Below are 11858 nucleotides of genomic sequence, written 5' to 3'. Positions count from 1 at the left end.
GACATATCGATGCTGTGTCACCGTCATGTTCTACAGAATATTGTTGTAAAAATTATATAACTGAAACATATAACTGAAGAAAAATCAATGTCGAAACTTAAGTTTCCGCATAGGGACGTATCTACTGTGTTGCAGAGACTAAGGGATTTTTTACTTGGTAGAAAACATACTTTACACCTACGTTTTCCACAAGCGGTTGCTCCCCGTACAATTCCACCTGTGGATCTTCCTCGGAACCTCGATAATAAATATTCAGAGCAGTATTATTATACCAGAAGTGCAATGGATTCCGTAAAACCACCTGTGGTAGCGCCGATAGCTCTTGGCAGCAAATCCAACGTAAGCAGTTGTTCCGGCAAACCGAGTGTACGTATAAAATATTATTTTTATGTTAGCATTACAAGTACGGTACATTTCAATACTTTGAGTGGATAATTTTTTATTTACAAATCTACTTTTGCCTTTTGCCTACAGGTTTCCTTTGAGTCTGCACCAACTCCGGGGCCTTCTTGGTGGTGGGATGGTCACTGTTATTATGAATGTACTCCAGATGTTCCTAAGCCTGCGACAAAACCAACTGCCCCATGTACTGTCGAACCTCATTGTGAACAAAATCCACGTAAATAATTATTAAACTATAGTAATATGTCATATTGCAACTTTTTAGGATATCAAATAAAATAAATAAATTTTGACTAATAGTTATTATTGTATCTAGAAAACATTACTAAGAACATCTTAAACATGTAACAAACAAGGACCATTACAAGCATATTCTATTGGTAGGAAAATGGATCGTGAAGTTACACAGACAGAAAGATACAGATTAATCAAAACTGTACACCTTGGTATACGAAAATTAAGTATATTTTCTGACAGAATTGACTGCGATATTATCGGCGCAGAAAAGCTTGAAGACCATGCTTGCTGTTATCTTTCTTCATTTACTGCTATTTCCAAACGAATAGGATGTTTTATTAAGGGTATGTTCCGAAATGCACTGCGACCACTGTACAGTGTGACGTCAATTCAGTATACTGTGAAGCCGTTCCTTTATAGCCAGTTATACTGGTTCCGATTTAAAACGGAACGCAATCCCGTATACTGTCAGTCGCATTTTTTGACGCAGCATTCAAATGAGTGTATTCAAGTTTTCTAGAACATAAAAAAAAAATGTTTTGGAGTTCTGTCAAATTAAAAATATTTTAATTAATATTAATTGTAAATTGAATTTATAATATAATAAAAGTAAGTACTTTTTCATAAAAAAGAATATGTTTTTCATTATTTAACTTATATTAACTTTGTGTGCAAGTTTTAATTGTAAGTTAACATTTTCAACACAGTCTAATAAGGTTAATTTTTGCAATTCTTCCATTGTTTTATTTTTTAATCCAAACTAATTACAGAACTTTAAAATTTTCTGATTAAACTGTAGCTTTGTTTATAAGAAGTTAGGCACTCGAGTGGTTTTGACTGTTCACGTGATCAAGGTACTGCGAGTACCTTACCTCGAAAACGCCAGTGCTCACAGTAGAATATGGCGGCGATTTATGACGTCATATATTTCCCTAGGGTACTGCGGCAGTATACTGGCAGTCCATAACAGAACGAATTTTTCTACAGTGATAGCACTATGCAGTGCTCGCAGTGCATATCGGAACATATCCTAAATAATGTTTGTATCACGTCAATGTCAAAGCGCTGTCCGCTGGCTGTCATTGTCATCTTCAGCACGTGTTTTATTCTTATCTGTCAGTTACGTTGTGTTTTTAATTTATGTTTACTTATTGTGAGGTAATTTTTTTTTAAAATAAAACTGTTTAAAAATTACATTGCTTTTCACGATTTTACAATGTCGAACGTAAAAATCAAGGTAATAAGTAGAAACCCCGAAGATTATTTACGGTCTACTAAGAGGGATATTCACAAACGTAAGATTTTTTAAATTTAATTTTTTGATGACAAAAATTATTGTTCATATACAGATATAAATTAGTATCGTTTTTCAGTGCCAAGAAATTATGATCCAAGTCTACATCCCTTGGAAGCACCTCGCGAATATGTAAGAGCATTGAATGCTGTTAAGCTTGAAAGAGTATTTGCGAAGCCTTTTATTGGTAGTCTTGATGGACATAGAGATGGAGTTTCAAGTATGGCAAAACATCCTGATAAGCTTGCAGTACTAGCTAGTGGTGCCTTTGATGGTGAAATAAGACTTTGGGATTTAGCTCAAAGGAAATGTTCTCGAAATTTCGTAGCCCATGAAGGATGGGTTCGTGCTATTTGCTTCACACCAAGTGGGGAAACATTTACAAGTGTTGGTGATGACAAAACAATAAAAACATGGAAATCTCAAACCCAGTCACCTGAGGATGAGGAACCTGTCAACACATTACTCAGTATGTCTGTGGTGTCAGGCATTACACACCACCGGAATAAACCAATTTTTGCTACATGTGGTGAACATTGCCAACTGTGGGAAAATACAAGGAATGAACCCATAAAAGTCTTTAAATGGGGAGTAGATAGTCTTCATCATGTTGCATTTAATCAGGTTACTAAATTACATAATAATTTAAATTTGTCCCAAGGATAGGATATTTTCTACATTTATTAAATCATAATTTTATCTTATAAACTTTGGTTTAATATGTGTTTGTGAAAGTAAAAACAAATATATGTACTACAATATTTCTCCAAATTATAAGACATATAATTTTATAATTTTCAGGTAGAATATAACTTGTTAGCATCATGTGCAAGTGACAGAAGTATTATACTTTATGACTGCAGAGAATCTGGGCCTTTGAGAAAAGTTGTAATGGAACTCAGATCAAATGCTTTGTCATGGAACCCAATGGAGGCTTTTATATTTACTGTAGCTAATGAAGATTATAAGTAAGTAATTCGCAACAATAATATTAGATTTTTTTTATCAATTAGTAATAATGGAAGGTTCTCATTTTAATGTTGTCCATTTTCTTCTGATTAAATTCAGCAGCACCTTGAATTAATTGTAGTTTTGTTCAAGAAGCAAAATCTACAATAAAAATAAATGCTTCTTAATACCTTATATAATATTTTCTAGCTTATACACATTTGATGTAAGGAAACTTAATCAACCTATCAACATCCACATGGATCACACATCAGCTGTGATTGATGTGGACTACTCACCAACTGGACGAGAGTTTGTAGCAGGCAGTTACGACAAGACTGTAAGGATATTTGAAAGTCTAAAGGGACACTCAAGAGATGTCTATCACACAAAGAGAATGCAAAGGCTCACCTGCGTCAAATGGTCTTTGGACAATAAATACATATTGACAGGGTCCGATGAGATGAATATTAGAATGTGGAAAGCAAGAGCATCTGAAAAACTTGGTGTTGTAAGTAAACTTTTTAATATATTTTTTTATGTGTGAAAATTCACTCGGCGAGTTTGCAACACTCAATTTATTAACTGGTGTAGAAATTTTTCAACTTATGTGTACTAGCAGCTTACAATATTTTATTTTTCAGCTTAAACCTCGTGAACGAACAGCACTCAATTATGCTGATGCATTAAAGGAAAAGTTTGCTAATCATCCACAAATCAAAAGGATAGCTCGTCACAGGCATGTGCCAAAACATATTATGAATGCGCAGAAGGAACTGAAAACAATTCGAGAGAAGTCAAAGAAGAAGGAAGCAAACCGACGCGCGCACAGCAAACCGGGCACTGTGCCACATGTGCCCGAAAGGAAGAAACATATTGTCAAAGAAGATCAGTAACTTGTTTAACTTTTTTTTATTATAACTCTGACGTTATGTTTTTTGTTTAATTTATCTTTTTCACTGTGTAATTAATTAATTTTGTGATTTGTATAATGAATTTCAAAAACCCTGTACACTCATCCTATTTATCATGATATACTTTAAGTAGAAATTTTTAGGCATATTGATTACAGAGCTATTTTCTTAAATAAATAATTTTAGTTATTTCAACACTTTTAAATTGATATTTATCTGACATATAGGATGATCAAAAGGGTATAATATTTAAACTTTTCTTCAGTGCTCTGTATTTGCCTTTACACAGAATAACTTTAATTTGACCGGAAACCAGAAATTCTATTTGAAAACTGAAGTACGCAAACATTTTGATGCTCACAAATTTAATTAAGATTCTTAATCACTAATGATTGACTGCATATTGCCAAAATAATTAATTATATTTTTGAAAAAAATTACATTCGATCAACAGCGGTCACTAATCGCAATTTGTCAAGCTAATTAGATCCGAAAAAAATGGACAAAAAATCATAAATTCAGTGCTACTACAAAGACAAGATACATATAAAAATAAATAGTCCTATATTATTACCTATACCTATATGTACACTGACCAGGAAATCTAATAGAGTCATCATCATCAACCTACCCTTATCCCTATGGAGGGTCGGCACAGTATGTACTATTCCTCCATACATCTCTATCAGCCGTTATATCTGAATTTACCCCCTTCTTACGCATATCCTTTTTCACACAATCCATCCATACTAGGAAATCTAATAGAGTAAGGTGTGAATTATCAAACCTTACTGTATTTTTAATCCCCAATAATAATACACTAAGTATGTATATTGTTAAGAAAAGAAAAATAATGTAATCGCAAGAGGTCTATAAGGAAAAACAGTACGCTATGTTAGTGGTTGTTCCTTCACAGTATAAAATAATTTAAGTTTGATATTTGTCCAATAGAAATACCTCACGACACACATAATACATTGCTTTATTAGAGTAAAAGTTTATGCTACATGTTACTACAGTATACTGTATTGCACTACAAAATCTTAAATACTTTTTTATTTACATATTCCGGAACCAATGTCACTTTTTCACAAATCAACTAAACACTTTCATTACAGTTCAACTTAAACGTGGTAAGGGATTGTAGATGCATGAGAAAAAATTAAACATGTTATTTGAACAGTAATGAGCAGATAATTGTGTCTAAAGTTCACTGATATTAAATAGTAATAAAATTAATTATTTAAAAGTTGAAGTTTCACCCAGCTTGGTTGACAGGCCTGCTGATGCGATTCGGAAGGGTCATAGTCCAAATATCTATCCTGGAAATAAAATTACAAAGTCAATAAATTATTATAATGCAGCACTGCAAACAAGGAAATATCTAACTGCATTAGTCTGGTTCAATCTCACTCTCAATTACCTTAAGAAAATTGAATCGAAGTTATCTTAACTAATATTATAAATGATTTGTATTTTTGTATGTAACAAATAAAAGCAAAAACTACTGTGCCAATTTAAAAAATTCAAAAAGACGCGGGCAAATCCTAGTAAAATACAAACTACTAACATAATATCACGTGGTAAATATGTTTGGTCTAGATTGAGTTCAAGAACTTTGAGTATGCATAGTGTTTTGAGCGTAGGTGAATAATCCAAGATGTGCAGGTCGCTGTTGTCTATCAGCCTCTCCGGATCGTCAGCTGCTTCTGGGTTCTCCACGGGCCGGCCGCTTACATGTGGACATGGACTGTACAGAAATATGTCTAATTAATTATTATCTAAAATATATAAGAGAAGAAATTAAGAAATAATGTATTATCCAATTTCTCAATAGACTTACGAATGATCTTAATAACTTTGTATAAGTATTTAAATGATTGAAGCTCTCTCACCTTGTTCCACCAAAAAGATATAGTTTATTGTTATACAGCAGGCACGCTTGACGCCTTCTGTGGCAAGGCTTCACTCCACTAACATTTATGTATTGCCAATAATTTCCATTTATTGAGTATCTATATAAATCATTAAAGTGAGTTTTTGTATTTCCATTAAATCCACCAAAGATATACATGTAGCCCCCGTGATACCCTGCAATAAAAAAAGGAATCTTAACCACAACATATCACATTTTTCCAAAGTATATGTGTAGGTATATTTTCATGTTCATGTGTAGGAAAACACAAGCCCGTAACCCATAGGGGTAGGTACAGACCACGGACCTCCTTTTGGTGCGGTCCTGCTACTCCTACTGATAAATGTACTCCTTTTTACATTAAATGTCCGATTATTTTATGTGTTAACTTATATGCTAACAACTAAAAATATTTGGTTTGGTGGTTTTTGTAGCAGATAAGAAAATAAAGTTTTACTGACTTTTTAAACATAATTATATAATGAGATTTAGTTTTAGTTAATTAAAAAATGATTGTTAAAGATAATGAGTGAGTTAACTTATTGACTAAATTTGGACATTGTTAGTAGTAAACATCATCTTACAAGCTGAATGACTACGTCGGCCCTCTGGCCAGGTGCCTTGTGGATTGGCTACAACCCACTCATTCTTTACTGTATCCAAATAAAATACTTGTGGACAATATACTTCCTCTTGAGAGTTATATGGGCTATTCAAATCTCCTCTGCCACCAAATATATACATTCTATCTCCAATTGGCACAGCCGTATGGAAGTCTCTCTGGGAAGGTGGAGCTCCATGTACATCAACAAAACTCCATTGTAAAGTATCCAAGTCTAAACAATGCACCTCTTGTGAATATTGATCAGTTAAATATTCAAAACCTCCAAATATATACATTTTGTTCCTTATAACACATGCAGAATGACCATCTTTGGCATAGGGCACAGTCCCAGAAACAGGTGGCATACTCCATTCTAGTTGTTTTGTATCAAAACAAAATAATGTATCACAGGCTACAGCATTATTTCTTCCTCCCCACATATATACCTGAAATATAGAACATTATATTACAATACAAGGAAGTCATTTACATTTTTCGTATGATATTAAAATAATTGAATATTAAATGTTGTTTTGTTACCTTGTCACCATACGGAACTGTTGTGTGTCCATATCTCTGAAAAGGCATTACATGAGTCTTTCTGTAATATACCGGGGACCACCTTAATGTACTAGTGTCCAAAACATGAATGGGAATTGGTTCCCAATCCTTGTATTCTTCTGTTGAACAATAACCACCGAAAGAAAATATTTTATCGCCAATGCAAACGGCTGCGTGGTTGACCCTCCGTGGGCCTCCTTCGATATGCACCGTCCATCTCATACTAATGATTTCTAAAAATTTAAAGAATTATAGACACCAAATATAAATGGTAAGTCAAATTATTCAGACAATCGTTGTTTTGTTATAGAATTACCTTTCTTATACTGATGACTGAAAAATAAGTTGTCAAGTTAGAGTTAAACGGAGATGTTTTTTTATATCGTAGACTAGTTTATCATAACAATGCTAGTTTATTTGCATGTGTATATTTTCACTACAGCGTAATTTGAACTGGTGAACTGATTGACAGTAATATCTTAATGACAGTAACACAAATTGTATTGCCACTTCAAAAACATTATATTACCTGTTGTCATTAAAAGAAATATGCTCGAAAAGGTTTTCCAATATGGCGATAATTTTTTGTATTTCTGACCAGACTAGGAAAAAATAAAGGTCTAATTAATTAGTATCTCACATGGTGGAGGGTTCAGCTTTATGTGTTAATAGCTTATCGCTTCTACTTTGTTCTATCCTCGACATCATTGTCAGAGACTGCAATCACCCATGTCTTTCAGCACTAATTATTTTTTATTTGTGTACTGAAATTAATTAAATAGGTTTACTTTAGTTAAAATCTCTATTAATCTTGAACAAGCTTCGCATTAGTTTTAAGCCCCACAAGTAAAGGAAAATATTCGTAAGATCTTTGATCAACCAACAAAATGCATATTTTTGACTCAGAACTATAATTAAAAATAAATGTTAGTAATTCAATTCCATACGAGGACTATTGCTAGGTAATATGCGTAAAGTATAAAAGCGTCTTAAAATTTTCATTATTTTTATTTTCTATCAAATTTGAAAGCTTTGGTCTTATTCTTGGGTATTTGCTAACGCATAGATAACTGTGTTCCTATGTTACCGTCTTGAGCTATTTTAAAATACAGTAATTGTGATATAGACTTTGTAATAGATGACAATTACAATTTAATGTAGCTCTATCCTGTGTACATTTATCGTAAAATATCTCCTTGCGTAACTTTTTCATTTTACTGGAAGTTGGAATCAAATTATTAAGCCCTATCTTGTGCAATAATGTTGTTCTTTTTTCATCAGCCGGAGAGCAATAGGCGTGATCTTTCAACGCCAGGCGGTGTTAGGGCGCGAATCATTTGTTATTATTTCTATCACGCGTCGACTTCCAAACAAATTGTATTGTAACTGACAATATGAACGATTATTGTTCGATTTGATGTAAGAAATGTTGTCTTATGCCAAACAATTTTTTCTCCGACGGACACTTTCTAAGCAACAACTTTCTACTTGAACAAACTTTTCATGAACAAGCATTAGGTACTAATTAACATTTTCATCGTAAGTACGATACTAACAACGATTTGGAATCTTGGCTAAACGTCCAGTTAGTGGTGATGTTATCAAAATATGTACAACCCTTTTCAAATATCTTAGCGCCCATGGTCATCGGTGCATAGCACATAGCCCTACTAATACAATAATTGTGTTCTGCTCAGCGACGCACGTGAAGTTAAGTGCTGCCAAGATATCTGAAAAACATTATAATATCTACTAACCTACTAAGTCACGTACTGGTACCGTTAGGGTACTTGACTTATCAGCCTGCTTTGCCTGTTCTCCGATGGATTTTGATCATCATTTAAATGTTATTCTGCAAAAGAAGTATGTAGAACTTATTTACTAAAATAATATTAAATTTAGTGGCGGCGACGTGTGCTGTACGAGTTGAGTACTTATCTATGTTTATGAGCACGAGGCCGCACGCATCGGTTAGTGAATCTACAACAAAACGTATTTTTCTTCGTCCCCACGCGGGGTGGTGACACGTCCTGTGACGTATAGAAAGCGCATTGCCGTTGACGTTCGATCTATAAATCATATTCGGGGCTTCGGGGAGAAGCGACCGGCCGTCCTCCCTGGCGACCCGTCTGCATTTTCCTCGTTTTTTGTCTGTCTCCTGGGCTCGGTGACGATATGTTTATCATCACATCTCGAAAGCATTCACAAGATTTTAAACATTAATCAACATTATTGCAAAATCACTAATTGTCTCGTCAGGTAAGCATAACTTTATATCAAAGTACAAAGTAAAATCGGACAAATCGTTTAAAAACAAACAATGACATTTGTCTTAACGCTCTTCGTAATTGATAAATACCCATTTGAGTATGTAAAGCGTTAGCAATACAAACAGTGCATCATGCTAATGTCTTTTGAAAAACTTATTTGGATACATTACACGCGCCACCCGTTACCAAATCCAACTAACATTTATCATCGGAATCCTATAAAAAGTAAACCGGAACTAATCCTGAACCGCGTCGGAGCCCTCCCCTAATCTGCATACGCCAAGGAAAATAATTTCACGCCCTCTCAACATCGGGAAGATGCTCTTTTGTCGCCACTCTCAACGAGTAAACATTTTTAAATGCAATTTTAGAAATATTTTCTGACAGCATTTTTTGTCGTTAACTTATTTACATATTATTATATTTCTTTTTTCCATAATAAAGTACTATGTAGTTACATGATAGTACTTTTACTGATCTGAAAGTAGTTTTCCATGACATGTAACATTTTTTTTGTATTAAAATATTTAACGCTATTGTACATATATGCTTATTTTACTTCGATTGAAAGTATTTTTGTCTTGCATGATAATAATCAGGTACAAAAAAGCAGTGCTGTCGCCGGATTGCCTTTCTTTATTGATACACGGAAAAGATTTCTGTTTGATAGTTGTGGTTCGTGAGCTTTGACGCCTTGCTTATAATAAGTGATGTTTTAAATTCTATCGATAGGTATCATATACTTACTTAGCATTGATTTTCTTTTAAATAGAATAAATACCTACAAATTACATGGTGACAGAAGAAATGAATATTAAAATTAACGATTTTAGATAGTTTACAACATGTAGTCATCTGGAATGGATAAGAAAAGTTAATGTGTTCAAAAATTCAGTCACTTGGCTTACCGTGGCTTTCTAAAACAAAAATCTCTGTATAAAATGTAAAACATACCGTCATCCGTTTGATAAAATATTTGATAAAACAGATATAGAAATATATTTAAAACGGACGTTTTGGTCTCGGAAAGCCACGCTTAGTTAATAGAAATATTTTAATACCAATTAAAAACTGTGTTTGCTTCTTTTTTAGAACTTCATTATTTTCTGTAAAAATCTCTGCGTCACCCTAGTTAATTGTAAAAAACAGTCGTCGATATTTAGAGTTGGCAATGGCCCAACTCTATTCGCATAAAGACTTGGTAAGACTCCCCATACAGTGGCGTTTATTGATGGACTTTGGAAGTTTTCAGCGTTATGACCGCCTACTTTACATGTGATGTGTTAGTTTTATTACGATTTCGCATTTGCCGCCTGATGTGCCGCTGTGAATTTCTTTTTAGGCTTTCATATTGGGACCCGAAATATTTTTATAAAAGAAATAATCTTATTTATTATCGAGGCTTGAATAGAAAATGACGTTCAAATCGCAAAATTAAAAGAATCCACTGGGTATTGTCCAGATCTTAGTTTTATTAAAATTTTTTATAGAAAATTTAATGATACTTAAGACAGTCTATGTATTACTTAAATGATCTCACAAATTTTTGGCAAATTATTTTTGATAAAATCTTAAAGAATAGCATTTTCTTTTCAATTCTAACCATTATAATATGTCATTTTTATGTGGCTACTTTTAGGCAATATATTCCTTTTCATTGTAGTTAAGGTGCTCATAGGGATAAAGGCTTTAATCTACGATTATAGGCGACACCCACTATTGTGCTTGACCTATTCGTTGAGTTATTGCCCTTATCGACGGTGATGGTATACTTTGATAGTAGCTTTGATGGCATCCATTGAAAGGCGTACTTAATGTTAAAGAGATATTCAGGGTGGTTTACGTAATTTTTTTTAAATTATCATTTATTGTAAGGTAAAAGTTTAGACTATTTGTTTAGTTACGTTGTCACTGCACATTATTATTGTACTCTAAATATTAAAGTGATTATGGTAGCTTGGTCGGTAAATGTTCGTTTTATTAAATACTAGCTTTTACCCGCGACTCCGTCCGCGCGGAATAAAAAATAGAAAACGGGGTAAAAATTATCCTATGTCCGTTTCCTGGTTCTAAGCTACCTGCCCACCAATTTTCAGTCAAATCGATTCAGCCGTTCTTGAGCTATAAATAGTGTAACTAACACGACTTTCTTTTATATAAATAGATAGATAGACTAAAGTTAAAAATTTTATATTGCTGTGTGGTTTATTATTTCTCTCTATTTATTGTAATTAACAGTGACATAATCCGTCATTTAGCAACTCATTGCATACTATGTATAGTAAATTATAGCTACGTTATGTTTGATCGGTTAATATATCATATAGTTGTTAAGTGGAAATGTACCTAATGTATTTATACAAGTGGAGACAAAAACGAGGCCATTACGCACAAGCTGCAAGTCGCAACTTGTAAAAAATATCTTATCCAAAGAACACATAAAAAGCAGACATCGTTTTTCTTTTAAAAAACTCTCTCATTTGCCTATCAATAGTGGTTGGAGCAGATCTGACCGTAATAAATGTCATATTTTATGGCACTTAGGGAAATATGCAAGGGAACCGTTTTTACATTTTAGCCGGTGACCGGGAGCCGCTATCCGCTACGCCGAATAACACATTTCACAGCGCTCGTTCCCTCAAAGCTTTCTAAAATTTATTTTCAATTTTATTTCTCTTCTTGCTTATTGGGATATGTATCATATGCACTTGCC

At 33.5% G+C, this 11858-nt stretch overlaps 3 protein-coding genes across 3 annotated transcripts; 2 read left to right on the top strand and 1 right to left on the bottom strand.

Moving 5' to 3' along the window:
• Window positions 1-54: 54 nt before the first annotated feature.
• LOC106714722 lies at window positions 55-627 on the top strand. The gene is made up of 2 exons (XM_014507826.2): window positions 55-366; window positions 475-627. Exons 1-2 carry the CDS (start codon window positions 88-90, stop codon window positions 625-627), a joined length of 432 nt encoding a protein of 143 aa, XP_014363312.1. The 5' UTR covers window positions 55-87.
• A 1065-nt stretch (window positions 628-1692) lies between these two features.
• LOC106714836 (DDB1- and CUL4-associated factor 13) lies at window positions 1693-3857 on the top strand. Its single transcript, XM_014507950.2, has 5 exons — window positions 1693-1934; window positions 2013-2557; window positions 2735-2901; window positions 3092-3392; window positions 3526-3857. The coding sequence occupies exons 1-5, from the start codon at window positions 1856-1858 to the stop codon at window positions 3775-3777; spliced, it is 1344 nt and encodes a 447-aa protein (XP_014363436.1). The 5' UTR covers window positions 1693-1855; the 3' UTR covers window positions 3778-3857.
• An 885-nt stretch (window positions 3858-4742) lies between these two features.
• On the bottom strand, window positions 4743-7340 carry LOC106714861 (kelch domain-containing protein 3). Its single transcript, XM_014507980.2, has 6 exons — window positions 7192-7340; window positions 6855-7108; window positions 6295-6760; window positions 5691-5886; window positions 5366-5545; window positions 4743-5117 (listed from the first exon to the last, which is right to left on the bottom strand). The coding sequence occupies exons 2-6, from the start codon at window positions 7095-7097 to the stop codon at window positions 5054-5056; spliced, it is 1149 nt and encodes a 382-aa protein (XP_014363466.2). The 5' UTR covers window positions 7098-7108; window positions 7192-7340; the 3' UTR covers window positions 4743-5053.
• Window positions 7341-11858: the final 4518 nt, after the last annotated feature.

Source organism: Papilio machaon, chromosome 7 (genome assembly GCF_912999745.1).
Source record: "Papilio machaon chromosome 7, ilPapMach1.1, whole genome shotgun sequence".
NCBI lineage: Eukaryota > Metazoa > Arthropoda > Insecta > Lepidoptera > Papilionidae > Papilio > Papilio machaon.
Note: the sequence above shows the minus strand (reverse complement) of the source record. Positions and strands in the feature narration are given on the sequence as shown.